The sequence below is a fragment of the Oncorhynchus keta genome, chromosome 12 (genome assembly GCF_023373465.1).
Source record: "Oncorhynchus keta strain PuntledgeMale-10-30-2019 chromosome 12, Oket_V2, whole genome shotgun sequence".
In the NCBI taxonomy this organism is placed as follows: domain Eukaryota; kingdom Metazoa; phylum Chordata; class Actinopteri; order Salmoniformes; family Salmonidae; genus Oncorhynchus; species Oncorhynchus keta.
In genome coordinates this window covers 4,132,484-4,155,085 of record NC_068432.1, presented here as the reverse complement: position 1 = coordinate 4,155,085, position 22,602 = coordinate 4,132,484, and the positions used below count along the sequence as shown (strand labels likewise).

Below are 22,602 nucleotides of genomic sequence, written 5' to 3'. Positions count from 1 at the left end.
TGACCCGCAGTCAAGAGATCAGCATGTTTCATTCCTCCTCATGACAGAACCCCCCCCACACACACAAACGCCCCCGCACACACTCCAAACTGCTTTCTTATCACAGAACCCCCAGAGGGAAATGCAAGGCCTGAGAGTGCAGCTTTCAGGAATTCTTACACACACACACACACACACACACACACACACACACACACACACACACACACACACACACACACACACAAGGTACAGTATGATCAAAAAGGGTTGTTTTGAGATATTTGTAAAGTTGAATACATGAATATGTAAAATCGTGTTTCAGAGTGTAGACACTCCAAGATGTTGTCTGTATCGTGTACGGTCAGAGGTGGCACCACAGGTTCCAGAGTGGTCGTGCAATATTTTTCTTCCTGATCGTTACCAGCTGGTAAAACTCTAGAACCTAGTTGTAGCAGGGACCTTAAGAGTTGCCCTATTGTCTGGAGCAAGTAAACTGAGCAGTCAGGCAAGTTGAGCCTGCTCTAAAGTTGCCCAGGTGATGAAATGAAAAGCACAAAAATGTAAGGAATTTCAGCAAGCCTAAAACGGATCTTTCTGGATCATCCCCATTGTTTAAGTGAAAGACGGACAATTAATGGCACCCGGGCTAGTTGAGCCTGATTTGTTGTTCCATTAGGAAGAGCCAGTTTCCCCTGGCCAAATGGGACAGGGCAGGGCGCATAGGTGTAGGCCACAGTTGATCAGAGTGATACAGCGTGTCAGATCGCTACTGTTTAGGTGTAGGCTGCCACAACATTTCTGTGAAGTGTTTTTGCTTGTGTCGGGGGGGGGGTAGAGTTATTTTCCTGTTCGCTAAAATAATACTGGCGTGAAGTGGAGAGTGCGCACTGCTTTCTATAGTCGTGCACATGCCAGACCCGCAATTTCCGTAAATCTGATTTGGTCGACACACCCTGCAGCACTCTGGTGAGAAAGACATTGGCTACAAATTGTGTGCGAGTTGACGAATTACGAGGCGAGGCCATCTATAAAAAGAAACAGTAAGCCTACTTTGTCCCTGTTCTCAACGCTTTTGTGTCATTTTGTATTAAACCAAATCTAAAGTGGTGGAGTTCTGCCCCCGCCTAATTGAAAAGTACTGGGGGAGAATGCCTGCTCGCCACCCGTTTTGCTGGCGGCCCTAAAACACCCAGAGCGTAGCAGCGGGTGTATTTGGCGGAGAGGTTGTAAACGGTTGTCTCGGGGCCTGGAGAGCAGCCATCCAGTTCTCTCCGACTGTGTCTTTTAGAGTTCTTTCGAAAGGCTGGCTCCGGTCGTAAAGGTGGCTGATGACCATTGTTAGCTTAACGCTCCGAGACCGCTCTCTGCACGTGAGAGCCACGGGGCGTCAACAGGATCTGCACCTGTTGTTGTTATTAGTGTGTTATCACTGATTACATACTTTGTCTCCGGTGCGCAGAAGAGGTAAGTTGTATAGGTAGGAGTTTAGAAAGGAACATCTGCGTTGATACAGACAGTACCACTAAAGGTCAACACTGCAATATGAAAGCCAAGCGAATCAGACCATCGAGCATTAAGGCGAAGTCCATTTCATTGGGTTCGTATTAGTGGGATTACTTTCAACATAGGCGCCGATGGTATTCTGGGGAAAAGGTGCGAAAAAGGCACCTGTGTTGAAATGCTTTGTCACTGCCACACATAACCATGTTCCTCTCCTCTCCCCAGCCTCCAGGCAAGGACCCGTCTCAAACCAGTCAAACCAGTCTACAAGGGGACAGTGCCCCAGACACACTCACCAAAACCCCCGTGGGGGCCGAGGCCAAACCCCCCGTGAGACCTTCCCGCACGACGGATGGCCAGCCGATCGACCGACAGCTCCCTGATGAGGGCATCAGCATTGTGGACTCTGACAAGCCCGAGAGCGAGGCCTCTGGCAAGGTCTTCTCCAGCTCCGACTCGGGCATCGAGGATGGGAAGAGCACCTCGGATGAGGGCAAGCCTGTGGACACCCCTCTGCCAGAGAACCCGGCCCTGCTGGCACAGCCCGAGATGGTACCAAAACTACCCCAAAGCCAGTTGGCGGTGAAGGGAGAAAGCGCCAGCATGGCCGGTGGGGTGGTTCCCGTGATTGGGGAAAAAGGGCCCCCCACCCCTACCCCAGACCCCACACCTTTGATCGGGCTGAACGGCAGCATGAAGAGAGGGCCTTCGAAAAGGGAGAGGGTCCCCATAGGGGCTAACATGGACAACCCGATGGCCCACCACAACGCCAATGGCATGATCTCCAAGAGGTACTCTGACGCGGGCAGCGTGTCTGCTTCTGAGAGCATGGACATCAGCCTCAACCTGTCAGGAGACATGTCAGTCAACAAGGACGATGGATCCCTCTGCCCCAGGGTGGTGAGTAACACCATGTTTAATGTCACATTTCCAATGATTTATCCTTGTGTTTTACCAAAAAAACTCAGACTTTTGTATTTCCATGGCCTGGCTCCAGTGACTTTCTGGGCCATGGTCTCAGCAGACCTGCTCTGGCTTGGGGCCAAGGCAAGACCACTGGGATATTTTGGGCAACATTTTACATAACAATGGCTAGCTGTGAGGCCTCCTGAGTTGTGCAGCTGTCTAAGCCACTGCGTCACTACAGACCAGGGTTCGATCCCAGGCTGTGTCGCAGCCGGCCACGACTGGGAGACCTATGAGGCGGTGCACAATTGGCCCAGTGTCGTCCGGGCAGGTGCATGTTCATTATTTGTTTATGGTCCATTGAACAAGCATGGGAAGCAGTGTTTAAACCCTTTTACAATGACGATCTGTGAAGTTATTTCGATTTTTACGAGTTTATATATAGTGTATAATGTTTGACTAAAACGTAATCATTTCAAACCTTGCTTACATTTGAATATGATCACGTCTCCATTATGCTTCTGGATACATTTCTTAAATTAAAATCACTTGGAGCTGATTTCCTGGTGTTTTTATGCTCTTATGTCCAATAAAAAAATGTTTTTTCTTTTGTTCAGAAAACTTTGAGGGCCAAATAAAACCACCCGCGGGCTGTCAGTCGGGGAAACCTGTCCTAGGGTGTGAGCTCACAACAAAGAACAGCTCGTCTTAAACTACCCCGAACCTGCATTCATACATGCACTTGTCAATGAGTCAAACTCCACTGTAATAAGCTGCTACGTTCAAAGTGTTATGGGAAAAAAGCATCATTTGTAGCAGAAGGGGCTCTGAGATGGAATCAGACTGATGTTCTCTGGAAAATGGACACATCCCATCCTTTAATAACGAGTCTGTTTGCACTAATGCAATTCCATTTCCCATCCATTATGACCAATGGCTCTTTGTTTTGAGCTCTATTCAGTATTGTGGATGTCATTTCTATACAGCCATTGTTGCTCGGGGAGCTTCTGGTTGTTTATGGACTGGCCATCACTGGACAGCTATTCATTGGACTTATGTTCCATTTGTGATATGTATTTTTCCAGAACCGATTATTCAGCAGTTCATTTTCCGCCGGGCTAGATGAATGGGACATCTATGTTTGACCCAGTAACAGTGTGAGCCTATGAGAGATGGGCATATCAAGAAAACCAGGGGTTTATGAATGGAGCTGTATGAGAGAACACGGATCAAGGGAGGGAGGCTAGGCCCCATCTGAGCTGTTTCTGCAGTACATACACCTGTTCCCTCGGAGCACACTGGATGTGTGCTCAACTTGGTCACATACATTATGCACCGATGTCATCACTCTCGCTCGCGCACACACACACACACACCATTGCACACAGTGTCTCTGTCAAAGGTTTAGAAGAATGGCTACAGCAGGACATGTTTACTTACAGTACCTTCCCTGGTGAGAGACGTACAGGGAACGGTGTTTGTTCTGCCGGCCCCTTCGGTTTTCACTTTTCATCAATAGGATGATCATTATTTCCACAAACAAAGCCCTTAAAGTAGCCATGTCACCCAGGGTTGTGCTACTTTTCCTGGGCAGAGATTGGTGTGGTTCTGGACCAGTGACCTAGTAAGAACCAGTGTTGAGTCTCTCTGTTTCTGTACTGGGGGATGAGAGCTCTGTTGTCATAGAGAATCCAACTTCCTGCTTGGCACTCCCTCCCTGTACGACAGAGCAGGGTAATTATAGAGGACCGGCCCAGCAGGATCACCCTGTCTGAGGGACCATTCACACGCACGCACCAAATGTTGATCTGTAGTTCTTTCGGCGTAGCGTGTTTTAGGGACCACCCGCTATAGAGTTGGTTTGCAAATTACTGCCGGCACCCTGTTTTTAGAATTGCTAAGTGCTCTCAGCCGGTAAACGCCGACGGTATGTCCATGCCTTTCCACTACTGCTCTTTCCTGTCAACTGGCAGGCAGACTATGTACAGTGCTCTCCATACATCACCACCTCCTTTAAAGACACACTAGTGTGTTGTCGTCATGTATCATGCCAAGGAGACTGAACACCCTGACTTGTTATAATATATATAGATGTATATATATATATATAGATGTATATATATATATATAGATGTATATCTATCTATCTGTATATCTATCTATCTATCTGTATATCTATCTATCTGTATATCTATCTATCTGTATATCTATCTATCTGTATATCTATCTGTATATCTATCTGTATATCTATCTGTATATCTATCTGTATATCTATCTGTATATCTATCTGTATATCTATCTGTATATCTATCTGTATATCTATCTGTATATCTATCTGTATATCTATCTGTATATCTATCTGTATATCTATCTGTATATCTATCTGTATATCTATCTGTATATCTATCTGTATATCTATCTATCTATCTATCTATCTATCTATCTATCTATCTATCTATCTATCTATCTATCTATCTATCTATCTATCTATCTATCTATCTATCTATCTATCTATCTATCTATCTATCTATCTATCTATCTATCTATCTATCTATCTATCTATCTATCTATCTATCTATCTATCTAATTACTTTTTTTCCTTTTCTGTCCTAATGGTAAATTAACACTACTGCAGTCACTCAATCGTGGTACTGTATTGTGACACTAAACACACACTGTGCCCCCTAATAACTCCCTGTCTCCTCCAGGACTCTCGTTTCTCCAGTAAGACGTTGAAGCGCACCAGGAAGTTTGTCATTGACGGCTTGGAGGTCAGCGTGACCACATCCAAGATCATCGGCGATGATGAGAAGAAAGATGAAGAGATGAGGTTTCTCAGGCAAGTCACACTGCTTCCTTGAAAACCCTTTTTCTCCCTGAATCAAGGTCAGGAAAAGGGGCCCGGTCTACTCCTCTCTGTATAAAACAGGATCTTTGGTATACTGAGAGTTGAGTGCTTGGGGTGGTGTTCAGATGTCCTATTTTGTCCATCCTGGTCTGGTCTTTGACCTTTGAGATCATGTGAGTCAAGTGTGAACAACATAGCGTGGAACATACTATTTTTGTGAGTGAAAAGGAAGGATTGGGTTAAGTTCCTAACAGTGATAAGATATTCAGTATACCAGTAAACAATGTATACCAGTCACTGGTTTTGATATGGGCCAAATATTGCACTATTTTGCATGAACATGTACGAGTCTCTAAACTGCCCCAATTTGACAACAAATAATTGAAACTTGGTAGAGGATTCTGAAACGTCATGAGTTAAAGATCTGGAGCCAAGTGTGCCGTCATTGCCATCTAGTGGTGATCATTTGACACCACACTGTTGGTTCAGGCAGTGTCAGAGACTGGTGATGACTCGCACACTTACTACCTGGTAGTCAGATTCCTCTAAGCTCTGTGTTCTCATTGTGATGGAGGGAGCAAGGCTTTCCTCATGAACTCTCCTCTCCTCTTATCTCCATTTTGAGAATATATTCCCCAGTCTGTCTTCTGATACGAGAGGCCAATTTGTCTCATGGTGCTTAGAATTGATTCAGTGTACATTGTTTTGACTATTTATTCGATCTTTTGATGTGGAATTATTTACCTCTAACTGTTTTTACTCCAAGGCAATGTCATCTCCTTCAGATTGTCAAAAGGTCTGTCAAGGTCAAGAGCGTAAGAGTATTTGAACTGTGTGTGTGTGTGTGTGTGCAGGCGTCAGGAGCTCCGGGATCTGCGGCTGCTGCAGAAGGAGGAGCACCGTGCCCAAGCGTTACTGAACACAAAGCTGGACGCTCAGAAGGAGCAGATGCAGCGACGCTTCGACCAGGAGATGAACGTAGGTCTAGACACACCCACTGACACTATAGTCTTGGATACCCACGCGGCTGTTTAGTAACATTTTTCTTCCTCCCATGGTTGGGGTCACAAGATATGAAAATGGGGTCGTGGACAAAAAAAAAAGAGTTTGGGGAAACCCTGGCCTAAACTCTTGTAGCCTGAATTTAACTGATGCGTCTTGCTGACAATGGGGCCCTTTTTGTAGAAAGAAAAGTTGGGACAACTGAAAAGGAGCTGAGATTTTAAACATACGAGAATGGTTGAATTGGCTATATTAAGAGACTCACGGATCGGCTCTCGGAACAATTCTATGCTGGTGGGTCGGGTTGTGTAGAAAAATACTGATATCGGGTGGGGTTCGTAATTGATGTGGCCGGCGTGGGGCTGGTGTGTATTGAGAGGCATTGACATACCAATTGTCTCTATTTAAAAAAAATTAAAAAATTAAAAAAATGTGCATCTACTCCCACTAATGTGTAAAATATCAGAATTTCTCCAATCCACACCAACACCATAACATCTCTCTTCCGTTGTTTATGGAAGGACAGAACCCCTGAATTAACTCTAACACCCACACTCGTGTCATATCGACATCCCTTTAGATAGCTGTCTAAGGGAATCCCTTTTCCACAACCCTCCCCTCGCCAAAAGAAACACGCGTCACATCGGTCTCTGAACAAATAGGGGATATCCTCTGGTGGGAGGACAGGCTCATTGGCATGGAATAAATGGAACGGAGTCAAACACATGAAATACATGAACCACGTTTTGACTCCATTCCAGCCATTACAATGAGCCCGTCCTCCTATAGCTCCTTCCACCAGCCTCCTGACATTTTCCAAACCTTCCCAGCTTTGTCCCCTCCAGGATCATGGCTACTTTTGATATAAATATGGTGAACAGGTTTTATTTCTTGGTGAACATGTTTAATTCCTTCTTTCTGCTCCTCCCAGGCGAAGAAGAAGTTCTACGACACGGAGCTGGAGAGCCTGGAGAAGCACCAGAAGCAGACCATCGAGAAGATGGAGACGGACCACGCCATTAAGCTCAGGGACGAGACCAAACGCATCCGCTCGGAACAGGACCGCGACTACAACAAGTTCCAGGATCAGATGAAGCGCAACAAAAAAGAGGTGAGGGAGTGCGTGAGGACGGTGAGCATAAAAATTAAAGGAGTGTTTATTATGTCCATACGTCTTACAATCGTCTTTCCAGGTGAAGAACGAGATTGAGAAGCTCCCCAGAAAGTCACGGAAAGACAGCATGAAACAGAGCATGAACACCTTTACACAGATGAAACAAACGGAGGTAAACACAAGTGGCTTTCTTTATCGCTCCACCACTGGCCTCTAAATCCACTTAACATGCTAACGGTAAGCTAGCTATAATCACGTATTAAAGTCGCGTCACTGACTGTTTCCTGTGGTTTAGGAGCAGAACTTCCTGTCGGCCCAGAAGAACCACCTGGACACAACGCTGAAGAGGATAATTTCGGAGAACAAGAGGGAGATCTCCGAGACGGAGAGGCAGTGTCTCAACAAGAAGCAGAACCTTGTCAGAGGTACAAGCATCAGTCACACTGGATGGCGTCAACACTGTTGTTAGAATGAGAGTAGCTGCTCCTCTGGGAAGGGGTCTAGTAACTCCCTGAGATCTGTTAAAGGGATGGTTTGAGATTTTGGCAGTTTCCACTTACCCAGAGGGATGAACTCTGTGCAGTTTGAAGGATGCACATTGAAGGTAGTATCTGGAGCCATTGCTAACTTCCATTAGCGCAATGACTGGAAGTCTACTTGAGGCAGCTAGCAATGTCTCCAGAAACAACCTTTAACTTCCTTCAAACTGCACACTGAGGACAACATTTTTATCCATGAGTTCATCTGACTCTGGGCAAGTAGAAAAAAAGGGCTTCTTTGATCTCTGTTTAAGCCCTCAACATTTAACAAATGCTTACTTAGTGTTTATCTTTCACCTCAGATATATTTTTATCTCTGACCTTGAGAGAATCTTTCTCTTCTTCCAACTCCTTTCCAAACCATTTTCATTCACTGGCTGTCTCCACTTTTTGTTCCTCAGACAGGGAAGCTACTATCTGGGACCTGGATGAGAAGAACCTTCATGAGAAGCACCAGTTACTGAAACAGCAGCTAAAAGACCAGTACTTCCTCCAACGGCACCAGCTGCTCAAGAAGCATGAGAAGGTATAGCAACCCTATCCGTGTGGCTGGGAAAGGAACCTCCTGCAGTTATCAGGGTTAAACCTTGTTATGCCCAGCTAATATCCTCAAACAACCCTTTACCTTTGCGTAGTGTGTGTGTGTGTGCGCACTTATCTGTGTGCGTGTCCGCATCCTCACACATGACTGTCTCCCTAGGAACAAGAGCAGATGCAGTGCTACAACCAGAGGATGATTGAGCTGCTCAAGGCCCGGCAGCAGCAGGAGAAGGGTCGCCTGCCCAAGATCCAGCGCAGCGAGGGCAAGACCCGCATGGTCATGTTCAAGAAGAGCCTCCGCATCAACTCCACGGGCAGCACGTCGGAGGACCGCGAGAAGATCAAACAGGTACCAGACAACTACAGAACGGCCTAGTGGGGGGAGGCGGAGTAAATCAAACATGTAGTAGTGTAGATATGTGGGATGGAGGGTAGAGAAGGGCAAGAAGGCCAAATAGATGAGCGCTGACGTCTCTTCAAGCGGTCAGAAAAGACGTGCAAGTGTTAGCTAGAAAATAGTAATATCATACTCGTGTCACAGAACTGTATCAGGCCTAAGTGGTGTAAATGAATCCCTCATCCCCATCTCTCTCCCTCTCGTGTGTGTGTGTGCGCTCCTCCCCAGTTTGCCCAGCAGGAGGACAAGCGTCAGAAGGCTGAGCGGCTGCACCAGCAGCAGAAGCATGAGCACCAGATGAGGGACATGATGGGCCAGTGTGAGGGCAACGTCAGGGAGCTCCAGCAGCTACAGGTGACCACAGTACACAACTCTCTCTGAATAATGTCCATCTATATATCTTTATCTTAATTGACCCTGGGTGTCAAACCCTTACACATCAATTTTGTCCTGAGCAAACCCGCCAGCCTGAAAGCCATGAGAACCTATCTGCATTAGAATGCCTGCATGTATGTGGCATAATGTACAATAACAGGAAGGTCCACAAATTCAGTAGGTTTGTAAAGTAGGGAAACAAGTTCCACAGGTGCTCCATGAAAAGTGTTATGTAATGACTGACTGTATTGTGGTGTGAGAGCAGAATGAGAAGTGCCACCTACTCATTGAGAACGAGACTCAGAGGCTCAAGTCTCTGGATGAGCAGCACAACCACCATCTCAAGGAGTGGAGGGAGCAGCTCAAGCCTAGGAAGAAGGTATGCGGTCATAGCGTTGACATTGAAAAGTTAACATTGGGTGTCATTTTCACTAGGTCTCAAAGCACTTTACGTTGATGATGTCCATTACTGTTGTTGCCATTATTGTAAGACAAGATTTAAAGTCCTACTCCAGTATTCTTTTCGCCTTATTTGTCACTTGATTTACTTAACAAATGGTATAGCTCAATAAGTGGGCCAGGTATGCCATGGCACAACTCCTTGAATGGCCTTCCTCTTGACATTTGCAGTTGTAAAATAATACCGCAACATCAATTTTGGGATTTATGAATTAGTTACACACTAGGGATGTAACTCATTGGTCACGATTTCAAACGTTTAATATACGACTGCATCGTTCCACGGACCCCAAACCAATTTAATTGTAGCATGTATTGGTCCGAAAATGAATTCAAATGTTACAGATTGCAGATTCACTTTTTTTTTTTGCTCATATTGGTTTCTTTCTACCTTCCAAAAAATTGCACAAAAGATAGGATAACTGAGTCCTCTCCTTCAGTGTCGAAATAAGTATGTGACTGTTGACAGTCATCAATCTACAAGTCATTTTGCATGCCGAATAACCCCAGGGAATATCAGTAGCCTAGTCAAATTGCGCACTCTGCCCAGTTTTGCACGCTCACCAACATGAGGTAGGCGTCCTGTTCTTGATCGTGCATATTGCGCAGCACCTCAGCATTAAAATGCTCAAAATGGTTTTCGATATTAGGCTTTTAGCTGTGACAACCGATGTAATTTACTAAGCTATTGCTATGCGCTGATGAAAAATAGCCTTTTACCGGAATTAAAAGATACTGTAGACACAACTCACATCTGACTATATGCTACCTGCTGAATGGGGTTTACAATATTTCGATTGTTCAGGTTCACCATCAGCAATAGTTCTGGTAGTATTGCTTTAAACAATCGGTGTAATGGTCATTTTTAGTCAAAGTTGCTAACTTCGTAATGACTACAGCAATCACTTTGCAAGGTATAAAGCATGAGGACAAATAAAGGAAACATTCAAACAGTCAAAACCATAAAAAAAAAAAGTTCCTTTTTTTGTGGGGGGGGGGGGTCCAAAGTTGTGCTATATATTCATTGGCGATGTCATAGCTAGTTTGTAAATGATAAATATTGATGCATTATTAGCTCTAACACTTCATCTGCAAAAATGACAAGTGGATGATGGCGATATCAGAACCAAAGTGGGGGGACGAAAAACATGCTACATTGCCCCCTAATCTGATAGTGGGGTGGTAGATGACTAGTCACACGTGCAGACATAGTACATACATAATTTACACAAAAGTCAGCTCAGGCGGATCCTGCTCAGAGAGCCCCAGCTGATAAACTCCACCAGCAGCAGATTTTAATTTAGAATGGAAAATTAATTTGTTTTATGCTAAACAATATTAGTGCGTCGTGACAAACCGGATGGATTCATTCGCTAATCAAAACAAATCGCACCGTTTCAAAAATAAAATCCCAAATTATAAACTTGTTTTTACTTAGTTTGTAAACATTTTAAATGTAAATATGCTGTCTCGCCTCAAATACTTAACTATAATTTGGGTATCTTGGATGGTCAGTCCTGGCATCCATAGCTCGGTCTGTGAATTTCAGTGGTTATTTCTCCAGGCCCATCCCCCAGCATTTGACCAACACAGAGGTGGGAGTATATGTTATTGTTTCAACTGCAGCTTGCCCCTTTTAAGTTTGTGTACGTACTCTATTTAGTCTTGGTATATTGTTTTTCAGCAGAAAGTTTGAAATGGCTGGCGATCATTTTTTAAAAGTGTCTTTCTCTACCCATCTCTCGTTCTCTCGCCCTCCTATCTCTCCCTTGTTCTCGCTTTCTTCTCTCTCCCTCCCCCCTCTCTCCCAGGCTCTGGAAGAGGAGCTGACCCAGAGGAAGAGGGAACAGGAGGTGTTCTTTAAGATGAGTGAGAACTCTGAGTGCCTGAGCCCCAGCTCCCCAAACAAACTCACCAAGTTCCTCCCTTACTCTGAATCCTCTACAACGTAGACTGGCATCTCACCCCCCAAAACACCCTTATCCCACACCATGCCCAGAAGGACCACTGTCAGCTTCCTCATTCCCCCCCGAACTTTTATTTCATTTTTAAGGAATAGTTATGTTTTAAGTCCTGTTTATAAGATTTTATCATTTTATTAACTCAAGATGGCAAAGATTGGTCATATTTTCTTTGAGGATTGTCTTTAACTCCACATGTGCATCATGCTGCTTGATAGTTAGGGTGTTCTTCATCCATGCAGTGTTTCCTTTTTCATTCTTATTAATATTGCCGACAGCACCAAATTGCCAGCACCAAATTGACTCAGATCCCCATTGGTTTGTCTACCCAATAAGCATGAGATGCATCCCATATCCCAAAGAGGGTCAGTTGAGGAGTAGTAGTTTAGGTGCAATGTGGAACACAAGAAAAACATGTACTTCAGACAATGTTGTGTTGGTGGGAGCCAATGAAAACGCACTTTTGTTTCACTGCAATATCAGTCTCCTTCCAAAGAGTTTCTCGCTTAATGAACACACCCAAGTATGGCGCACATAAACTCAGCAAAAAAATAAACTTCAACTGCGTTTATTTTCAGAATGTCACATGTAAGTATTTGTATGAACATAAGCTTAAACAACTGAGACATAAACTGAACAAGTTCCACAGACAGGTGACTAACAGAAATTGAATTGGGGGGACAGTAACTGGTGTAACTGGTGTGGCCACCAGCTGCATTAAGTACTGCAGTGTATCTCCTCATGGACTGTACCAGATTTGCCAGTTCTTGCTGTGAGATGTTACCCCACTCTTTCACCAAGGCACCTGCCATTTCCTGGACATTTCTGGGGGGGAAAGGTCCTTGCCCTCACCCTCTGATACAACAGGTCCCAGACGTGGACATTGAGATTGAGATCCGGGCTCTTCACTGGCCATGGCAGAACACTGACATTCCAGTCTTGCAGGAAATCACGCACAGAACGAGTAGAATGGCATTGTCATGTCAGGACGAGTCTGCAGGAAGGGTACCACATGAGGGAGGGGGTTGTCTTCCCTGTAACGCACAGAGTTAAGATTGCCTGCAATGACGACAAGCTCAGTCCGATGATACTGTGACACACTGCCCCAGACCACGACGGACCCTCCACCTTCAAATTGATCCTGCTCCAGAGTACAGGCCTCTGTGTAACTCTCATTCCTTCGACAATAAACGTGAATCCGACCACCGACACTGGTGAGACAACCACGACTCGTCTGTGAAGAGCACTTTTTGCCAGTCCTGTCTGGTCCAGCGACGGTGGGTTTGTGCCCATAGGCGACGTTGTTGCCAGTGATGTCTGGTGAGGACCTGCCTTACAACAGGCCTACAAGCCCTCAGTCCAGCCTCTCTCAGCCTATTGCGGACAGTCTGAGCACTGATGGAGGGATTGTGTGTTCCTGGTGTAATTCGGGCAGTTGTTGTTGCCATCCTGTACCTGTCCTGCAGGTGTGATGTTCGGATGTACCCATCCTGTGCAGGTGTTACACGTGGTCTGCCACTGTGAGGACGGACAGCTGATTGTCCTGTCTCCCTGTAGCGCTGTCTTAGGCGTCTCACAGTACGGACATTGCAATTTATTGCCCTGGCCACATCTGCACTCCTCATGCCTCATTGCAGCATGCCTAAGGCTTGTTCACACAGATGGGCAGGGACCCTGCGCATCTTTCTTTTGGTGTTTTTCAGAGTCAGTAGAAAGGCCTCTTTAGTGTCCTAAGTTTTCAGAACTGTGACCTTAATTGCCTACCGTCTGTAAGCTGTTAGTCTTAGTGACCGTTCCACAGGTGCATGTTGATTGAACAAGCATGGGAAACAGTCACCCTTTACAGTGAATATATTTTGATTTTTACGAATTCTCTGAAAAACGGGGTCCTGAAAACGGGACATTTCTTTTTTTGCTGAGTCTATATCAAGTTGACAAATTTTCTTTTGACATTTCTTTATTACTTCACAAAAGATCAGCACAGAGCATGATCTTCAGAATTCACTTTCTTTCTGTTAACACAGTGAATTAATAGAATTCCCAGCGAAATCAGTTGAACTAACTTGGACTGTAAGTTGCTTTTGACAAAAGCATCTGCTAAATGGCATATTGTATTATATATTAACTTAAAATTGCATTAAAATGCTCAGATCATTTGCCCTCGTTTCGATCAGAATAGAGCCCTAGTTTTACAATTTGAGAAGCTTAAACATGTAATGAATACAGGAGAAGTCAGGGAAGAGTAATTTAGTCCAATTTATTTTAGTTTTTTAATTCGAGGGTTGAAGAAAATTGATATTCTTTTGAGTTGATTGTGTTCATGTCTCAAATGTTTTTCTGTGCTGCATTTTTACTGTAAAGGCAATACTAGCACACTGGATGGGAATTAAAAGACAAAGTGGAATACTGTCTTTGTAGGAATCTTTAGAGATAAGTTTTACATTTAATGAAAGGTATTGGGTTTATTTTCCATTGTTTGTTGATAATACATGTACTGTCTGCTAACGAAAGTGCAATATGTAATTTTTCCTCCACCAAAGGTGCCTTTCTTTGCACTGAGGAGTATATTAAGTTATGAGGTAGTGCATCGGAGCTATTTTGCAGTTAATATGTATCCTGCTGCTTTTGAAAATGGGGCTTGTTTTCTTGACCAATTAGACCTGTTAGATCACTGGAGGCCCGAGTGGCTGCGGATATTCGCTCTTCCCTTCTACTTGATTGATAAATGAAGGCCACTGATTTAGTAAGGAACTCCACACCTGGTTGTATAAGTCTTAATTCAAAGGAAAAGCCAGCAGGCGCTAGGCCCTCCATGGAATGGGTTTGACAGCGCTGTGTTAATCTACAGTAATTTGGTCAACTGTCAGGTACAACTACTCTCTCAAGATGTATTTTAATTTGTTTGTTTTTCTCTCTTCTGTTGTCGTTTGCAATGACTGTCTTTTTCTGTCTGTGTTTACCTTTTTTTTAAAGTTTATTTTGTAAGGGGTGTGAGTGAATGAATGACTGTTCAGCAGAAGGAACCATTGTTGTACATGAGTCTAATAAATGCAAACGTTCTAATGTCTATGCTTGTCCTCAAGTAAGGGCTAGATTCTAGCAGAGCCGCAATGGCCGACACACGCATAAACTGTCAAGTCCACGTGGCCCCCGGCTTTATACGTAAAGCGTACGTTGCCTTAAGAGAAATCCCATGCAGCCTTGTTTATAAGTTCAAACATTGGAATGTGATCTGTAAGTTAAACATCGATTAGGCTGCTAGAAATCCTCATTTTGTTGACTGATTTTCAATTTGAGCGTCATTTCTATATAGCCTACACGTTCTGAACTTCTAAAGCGAGTGGGATGGGTGTGGCTTCATGACAATGAAGAGCAGCTTCTCAACCGATTTTTGCCAAAACATCAACGTGAGTGTCTGCTATCAGCGGTTAACTCTTGATCTAGGTTGCATCCGTTTCCTCAAAATAAAGGAACATTTCCAAGGAAAACCAAGATACCATGTAACTTAAAAAAAAAAAAAAAAAAATGTTTATTGACTTAATATGAAAGGGAACCATGAGGGGAAATACACAAGTATTACGAATACATTACAGGACTAAGATGGGATATGCGCAATATGTCAGTGGGAAAGGTGTTTATGCTGCATATCTCAAAGAATAAAGAATGAGCAGTTTATTTTTATAAATTGATTTTGTAATTAAATTGACCAGTTTAGGGTAAAGCATTACTTTAAAGCAAAAAGACAATCCATACTGTTTTATTGTAGCGTTCACATCCCTGTGTGCCTCTCCTTATGCTTCAGTAACCAAACTGTTGAATGCATGTCTTTCCAACCCATATACCCTAACCCAATCTAGGTTTCACTCACATTCCACTAACTGTCAGGTCTCACTCAATGAGTTGACACTAGTGTTGATCATTACAAATCTGACATGAATATCATTACTTGTGTACTACGCACACTGCCAAAGACCGGAACACTCCAAGTTAGTTATGATTTTAATGCTGGTTAGGGACCTGACACACAGCAATGGACCTAGTACTTTAACACGAGGGGGATGGGAATAACATAGTATCCAAGCAACTAGGAGCAGAATCAGATCAACCATATTCTGAGATTCTCCAATTAACCTGAGCTACAGGCACTCCCAGCCTTGTCAGTGTGTCTCCTAGGAGACCAACCCTCTTTCTCCATGACCATGGCCCAGTTTCCCAGAAGTATCTTAAGGCTAAGTTTGTTAGTTCCTTCGTAGTAGCCATTGTTACTAGTCACACTTAAAGGCTTGTTAGGCCTATTTACCGACTGCCTCACACCACTTGAAAAGCCAAGTGCATCGTTACTTGCTTTTTTTTTGTCCTTCCACGTCGCTTTATACACAGAATACCTCCGTTAAACACACAATCAATCGATTTCTATCCATCTCTATAACTTTAAATGGGCTACAAAGTGGGCAATGTCTTTGCAATTGTAACAAAATATGCTTCAAATGAAAACCAAGATGACGATAAATGAGTACACACTACATTTGCTTATGTATTTCGATCGTGTTTAAATCAATATAATAATAATAATATAATATATGCCATTTAGCTGACGCTTTTATCCAAAGCGACTTACAGTCATGTGTGCATACATTCTACGTATGGGTGGTCCCGGGAATCGAACCCACTACCCTGGCGTTACAAGCGCCATGCTCTACCAACTGAGCTACAGAAGGACCACGTATCATGTTCTATTTATCTAATTGTAGGCTACTGTCTGCTATTTCCCTCGATGTAATGTGTAGGAACATTAATGCAATGATGTGCCAAATCTGTGCTGTAATGCATTAACGGGTAACCATTATAATAGGCCACCTTGATAATTGCAGCCATAGGCCATATCTCTCTAGGAGCTGATCTGTAGTCCAGTATTGTGACAATTTATTTTAAAGGTCAAATGGAGAAAGCGCTTCTCTAGGATCCGCTAGCTTTCTTTCGAACCTAATAGTGTGGACATGTTCCAACGACACAATTGCTGAATGTTCTCTCTGCGTGGTGTTTTGGGAAACACATGTTACTACTTCGGCTGTAGGAACAATGCACGATTAAGTTTCAACTACGACAAACCAGACCTGGAAAAGGGTGAAAAGGAAACGACAGCTGACATTACTTCATTCTGGAAGTACGATAAAATTAACTTTTGCTAAGTCTGTGCTTGAAACCAGTCAAACACTAATGTAAATGTTTTTTAAATAATTATCACACTTATATTTGAGCACCTTTTTTTTTGTGATCCAGTAACGCTGTTTATATTTATTATTATTATTGCATCAATCGCAGGTCATTTCTCATATTTAGGGGTTGTATTGATAATGGTAGACCTACAGTTTATGAAATCAATAGGGTGGTTTCCACCTATCGTACTGTGAACACCAGGGAAAGCGTCCATTTTCATTTAAATTCAGTCCTTCCTGAAAGGAGTTGGACTCCAACCCTGGTATACAATGCAGCTCCCAAAGTCTTGCAGCAACCTTTTAGTGTTTTAAAACATGGCTGTGGCTTTCAATTGTACATCCTATACTTCCTCTCCATCGGTCTATTAAGCCAGGGGTTTCCCAAGCTTTTCACTGGACATTTCTGAGAAATTATAAATACGTCTAAGGTATGCAATGACTTGACAAGAGGAAAACTGATGCACTGCCTAATTTTAAAATTGCACTTCGTGCATTCTATTACAACGTTCAAGAGTGAGTTGAAGGACAGGCTCACTCCCCCAGTTTGGTCATCCAGATTGCGAACCTGAACTGTCTGAACGGCTGAATAATCTAAAAAGTGCACATCTGTTACAAATCAGCCGCATCAGTATTACGCAGTTCCCGAAAGGAAAAAAACGTGTTCACAAACCTGAAAAGATCCGTATGAATGTTTATTAGCACTCGTCAAAAACGTTGCTTGAAGTGTTAATATTTTAGTACTTTGAAAGCCAAAAATGTCCTCTTGAACTCCCATTGTAACCTCCATTGCAGCCTTAGTGGAGGAGGGGGTGTTCTTTGAGGAATCTTGAGTATCCATGGCCTCCTGCCTTCGGCTGGTTTTGGCTGTTTGTCTTGTGATTATCTCAGCCAGTATTCACAAAGATTCTCAGAGTAGGAGTGTTGATCTAGAATCGGGTACCCCCTATCCATGTCATCTTATTCATTATGATCTAAAAGGCAAAACTGATCTTAAATCGGCACTCCTAGTCTGAGATGCTTTGTGGATACGGACCCTGGTTCCTCTGGTGTATGGTCTGATTTATTTTCCAAATGCATTGCACTGTCAGTTACGACTCCACTCATTAGACTAAAGCATCTTTTGATATACTGAGAAACTAACAAGCTAAATTGCATATATTTAAGTTTTAAAGCACTATACTGAGGCACAATATTATAGAAGGCTTGGAAAGACATTCATCTGTTCTATTACAAAGCTTGTGATAACATTACTGTATCATAAAATTACATTATAGGCTTGTTGAGTAACATATGGCACAAAAGGTGAACATGAACATTCGCTTGTTACGGATTTTATGCTTAGTAATGTGTAACGAGGATAAAAAGTACAAAAAAATAACTAAACAATATGCAAAAAGACAAACATTGCTGGTTCATTCTTGCTAAACAAATGGAATTTAACAAAGTAACAAATCTCAATCAAAAAGGTACCTATAAATAAAAAGCTAATTAAATACAATTAGTAATATTTTTATTAAAAAGGCCAACAGAACCTGTTTACCTAGGGTTTCTTGGTCAGGTAATTGGAGGGGATCCAGCCCTCTTTAATTGGCCCTTCTCCTAGATTTTTACAAAACCACCAGCCGCTGCTGTTCCGCTCCATCACCTCGAACACGGTGCCCTCCTTGAAGCCACCCATCTGATCGTCGCCCTCAAAGTCTGCCACGGCCAAGAACAGCTCCTCTTTACTGGGATCCTTGATCAGAGGAGGCAGCTTGTCCCTCGGAGGGCCTGGTTTCTCAATCTTAACCAGGGGCTTTGGGGCCACAAGCACTTTCGCCTTGGGCTCCCCCTTGTCCTTGTCTTTAGGCGGGGGCAGCATGAAGGCCTTGGGTTTAGGGGGAGGTGGTCTGCTGAGCTGGGGGGGAGCAGGCTTGGTGTCTGGGAGCTCTTTCAGGGGAGCTTTGGTTTCTGTGGGGCTGGATGGCTCTGAGGTCTTTTTGGGTGGAGGGGGTCGCCTAGGGAGGACGGCTGGCCTCCCTGGAGGTTCTTTGGCGGGGGGGACGGCGGGTTTGGGGACATCCTGGCTCACTTGTCCGTGGCCGTTCTGCTGCTTGGGGGGGATCTTGGGCTCGTCGCTGGCCTTGCCATTGAGAGCATTGGGGGCCGGGGGCATCTTGGGGAGTGCATTGTGAGGGGGGCTGTTGGGACGCGGCATGTTTTGGAGAACATTATTAGGAGGGGGCATCTTGGGGGGTACATTACCAGGAGGCATCTTGGGTAAAGCATTATTAGGGGGGAGGTTGGGCGGCGGCATCTTGGGGAGAGCGTTGCTAGGGCCGTTGTTTGGAGCAGCGCCGTTTTGCTGGCTTGGCTCTGCTGATCCAGAGCCTGGTTCAGCTGGCTTTGAAGGCTTCAGCTTGCTCCTCAGGTTGGTGATATCCAGCTTGTTCTCAGCTGGCGGTTCTGGCTTGGCAGCTGGGACGGGTTTGGGCCGGACTATGGGTTTAGGCTTCATGAACAGTGCAGGGCCGATGGCCTCTGGTTTCTCCTCCGGTGCATCAGGAATGGGCTTGGGTGGTTGCTTAGCCACAGGTTTCAGGTTGAACTTCTTCACCTCCTTGGCGGAGACCTTGTGGCCACACTCCAAACCCATCTCATTCTTCAGATGCAGAGGTTTGTTCGTGACCTCTCTTTTGGGCTCGGGGGGCTTGTCTGGCTTGAAGGGGGCAGCTTTGGGGGTGAGCAGGGGCATGATGACCCCCGGGGCAGGGGTTTTCAAAGGCAAGGGTTTGGATAGGTCTGGCCTGGGTTTCTCCACAGTAATCTCAATGTCCGTGCTCTTGTTGATGGACTCCCTGCGGGGTGGCAGGGCTGGCTTCTCCTCAGTCAGTGGGGCAGACGGGGCTGGGGGCAGGGGACCGGAAAAAGCAGACGCCGCCTTACTGGCGCTGGACTTCCAGTCCCTGAGTTTGGGCCGGGCTACAGACTCGCTCCCCGCCGTGGGTTCGTCTGGCAGCGGTTTGGACCAGCTGTCCTCTTGCCCCGCACCGCCAGCAGTGCCATCCTCCAGCTTCAGCTGGACCAAGTCGTTGGGCAGAGGTGCAAGAAAGTTGGGGCGCGGGGTCAAGCTGGTCTTCTTGTATTTGTCGATGAAGGTGATAGGGGCCCAGCCCTCTTTCTCTTCAATCTGAATGTACCACCAGCCGCTGGAGTTCTTCTCTATCACCTGAAAAACAGAAACAGGATGAGTGAGAATTCAAGGAAACAGGAATCAATACACAGCATTTTGAGGGGAAGCAGTTAATGCCCTTCCATTCAATCAAAAACGGGTCTCTAGGTTGAATTTAGTAGGCTGTTCACATTCAAGCAATAACCATCTACCAATGTGTGATGAGATGTGACGAGTCTCACCTCCACTTTGACCCCAGCCTGGAAGCTGATGCCGTCGGGGATGGTGGTCTGGAAGTCTGCGATGGTATAGAACTCCTCCTCCACCTGGGGAGGGGTGGGTGGCTTGGGCAGGTTCTGCCCCCTCGGCTAAACGGAGGGAGGGTGTGAAGAAAGAGTCAGTATCAGGTTTGACTTGTGGCAGGTCAACACAAAACAATGCAAAACTCATTTGGTCAAATGTCTTTGTTAATGAGTGCTGTTGGCGTCTCATTGTGCGGTTAACTGGTTGGAGCGGGGTACTTACGATGGTGAGATCCCTGCGTGGAGGTGGTCTCTGTCTAGCCCCTTGTTCTGTAGAGGAAGAGGCAGAGGAAACCTTATCACTGCACACCTCATCAGTCTCAAATCACTGCCTGCGTTGACATCGACTGTTCATAGCAGGAGATATTAGTTCCAGACAGAGGGAAACCAAGGGCTTTATTCAATCTGAAAAGATTCCTACATTTAAAAGGTGATGATTGCGCCGACATTAGCAGCGTTTACCGTGAATGCAGTCTCCGCTAAAGTGGGAACATTGCCTTTTAAATTTCAACCACACTGTAAAGGTGACAGATTGAAGAGACTCAAAGAGAGCGAGATTACCCACTGGGCACACCACGTCATTTCAATGTGGACATTTTTGGTCATGTTTGGTTGTGTTACTCCGACATTTCAACCTTTTATTCAGCAACTCATAAAGACAGACAAGTTTGTTGGATGTGTTTTCACTATGATTTCAACCATCTAAAAGCACAACTAAATTTGAAATGAAAAACAATACCAGAGTTTTTTTTTTTTTTTTTGGGGGGTTTAGTTGTCATCTCATCTAAATGTCTTATCACTAGGGCTGTGAAGTCATAGAAGTTTGGATGATGCTAATTACGGAAACCCATTGCAAATGGTCATGGGTTTCTGTAATAACCGTTTGAATAGCAAAAAATATAAAACAATATTAGACACACTTTTCCTGACTGCATGTGCTGCCATAGAAATGGAATGAATTGAACGGGTGTCCCCCATTTAAGTCAATGGTTGCATAAGGGGTGGGTGAACTGGTGGCCATTTCGAGTGTACCCTTATCAAAGACGTTCTATTATTATATTGACAAGATAGTCAAGTGACTGCTTTAACAACTGAAATACATGTCCTCAAAGATGGAAGGCAGACGAGAGGCGGCAAGATCAGGTGTAGACCGTTCTGGCCAATGAGAGGGCAGATAAGCGTGTGAACAACAGGCCATAGAGATCTTATTTTTTATGTGCGTTTGTAAATTGCCTCCATTGTGTCAGAGTGCGCTCTGAGTCGTTTGTAAATTCAGAGTGATTCGCTCTCCGAGCGTTCAGAGCGCACACTGGACGCTCTGGCAAAGGAGTAGGGTTGATCTGAGCGTTCTGACCTCAACACCAGTCAAGCGCCAACTGTCTAAAGTTGATTGAATTACGCTTTCTTGCCGACAACCGTCTCATTCAACGGGTGTTGCACGTTTGTAAATTCATGAGTCATTCTGCACTCTGGTACACTAAGATGATAGTGCTCGGAAATCAGAGTAGCTAGCCTAAATGGCGCTGTCACAGACATTATAATGGCAATGATACAAAGGATATGTTCGTAAACTCACTGGCTAGCTCCACGTTAAAGTATTACAGTTTTTATTTTTCATCATTGGCTGATTTGCTCTCAGCTCAGTTGGGCGGCAGGTAGCCTAGTGGGCCAGTAACCGAAAGGTTGCTAGATCGAATCCCCGAGCTGGCAAGGTAAAAATCTGTTGCTCTGCCCCTGAGGCAGTTTAACCCACTGGTCATTGTTGTAAATAAGAATTTGTTCTTAACTGACTTGCCTAGTTAAATAAAGGTGAATAAAAACTAAAAATCTACCTTAAAATGCTGATGTATTTGCTGAGAGCAAATCAGCCAACGATGAAAAATAAAAAATGTAATACTTTATGACAACAGGCACAACGGCGATATGAAGTATTTTTTTTCAAAGTTGCCGAAATGCATCAGTTTATATCAGTTCCATCGAATAAGCGTCACGTAGCAATTAAATGATTTGTTAACCAAATTCAAAACATTTTCATTGACCTCCGTACAAAAAAAAACGTCTTGCTTTGACTCTTCGTCTCTGCCCATAGGTGCTGTGATTTGTTGATTCAACTCAACTGACATTACAAACAAAATACACGAGCTACATTTAGTATGAACATTCTACATGACTATGGAGTTTATTCCATCACAATACCAGGCAGTCATTGTAAGTATACCCATGGGTTTACCAATCAAAAATGGCCAGGGTTAGAGGTTCCAAGCCCATTCAATTCATCGTTTGCTACACCACCTTGCCTGTTTCAGCAAG

At 44.4% G+C, this 22,602-nt stretch overlaps 2 protein-coding genes across 6 annotated transcripts in view; one reads left to right on the top strand and one right to left on the bottom strand.

The window, feature by feature from the left end:
- LOC118390882 (serine/threonine-protein kinase 10-like) overlaps positions 1-14,690 on the top strand; it is a 44,016-nt gene extending 29,326 nt beyond the window's left edge. The window contains exons 9-19 of the mRNA XM_035781601.2: positions 1,708-2,382; positions 5,097-5,227; positions 6,091-6,214; positions 7,170-7,349; positions 7,432-7,524; positions 7,648-7,777; positions 8,293-8,417; positions 8,592-8,780; positions 9,057-9,182; positions 9,469-9,582; positions 11,474-14,690. Of these exons, the coding sequence (XP_035637494.2) occupies positions 1,708-2,382; positions 5,097-5,227; positions 6,091-6,214; positions 7,170-7,349; positions 7,432-7,524; positions 7,648-7,777; positions 8,293-8,417; positions 8,592-8,780; positions 9,057-9,182; positions 9,469-9,582; positions 11,474-11,614 (2,028 nt within the window). The 3' untranslated portion in view covers positions 11,615-14,690. The remainder of the gene's footprint in view (positions 1-1,707; positions 2,383-5,096; positions 5,228-6,090; positions 6,215-7,169; positions 7,350-7,431; positions 7,525-7,647; positions 7,778-8,292; positions 8,418-8,591; positions 8,781-9,056; positions 9,183-9,468; positions 9,583-11,473) is intronic.
- A 432-nt stretch (positions 14,691-15,122) lies between these two features.
- The window catches only part of LOC118390881 (SH3 and PX domain-containing protein 2B-like), an 85,269-nt gene continuing 77,789 nt past the window's right edge, over positions 15,123-22,602 (bottom strand). For all 5 annotated transcript variants that reach the window (XM_035781596.2, XM_035781597.2, XM_035781598.2 and 2 more), the window contains 3 exons: positions 20,516-20,562; positions 20,233-20,358; positions 15,123-20,047 (listed from right to left, as the gene is read on the bottom strand). In XM_035781596.2, coding sequence (XP_035637489.1) covers positions 18,380-20,047; positions 20,233-20,358; positions 20,516-20,562 — 1,841 coding nt within the window. In that variant the 3' untranslated portion in view covers positions 15,123-18,379. The remainder of the gene's footprint in view (positions 20,048-20,232; positions 20,359-20,515; positions 20,563-22,602) is intronic.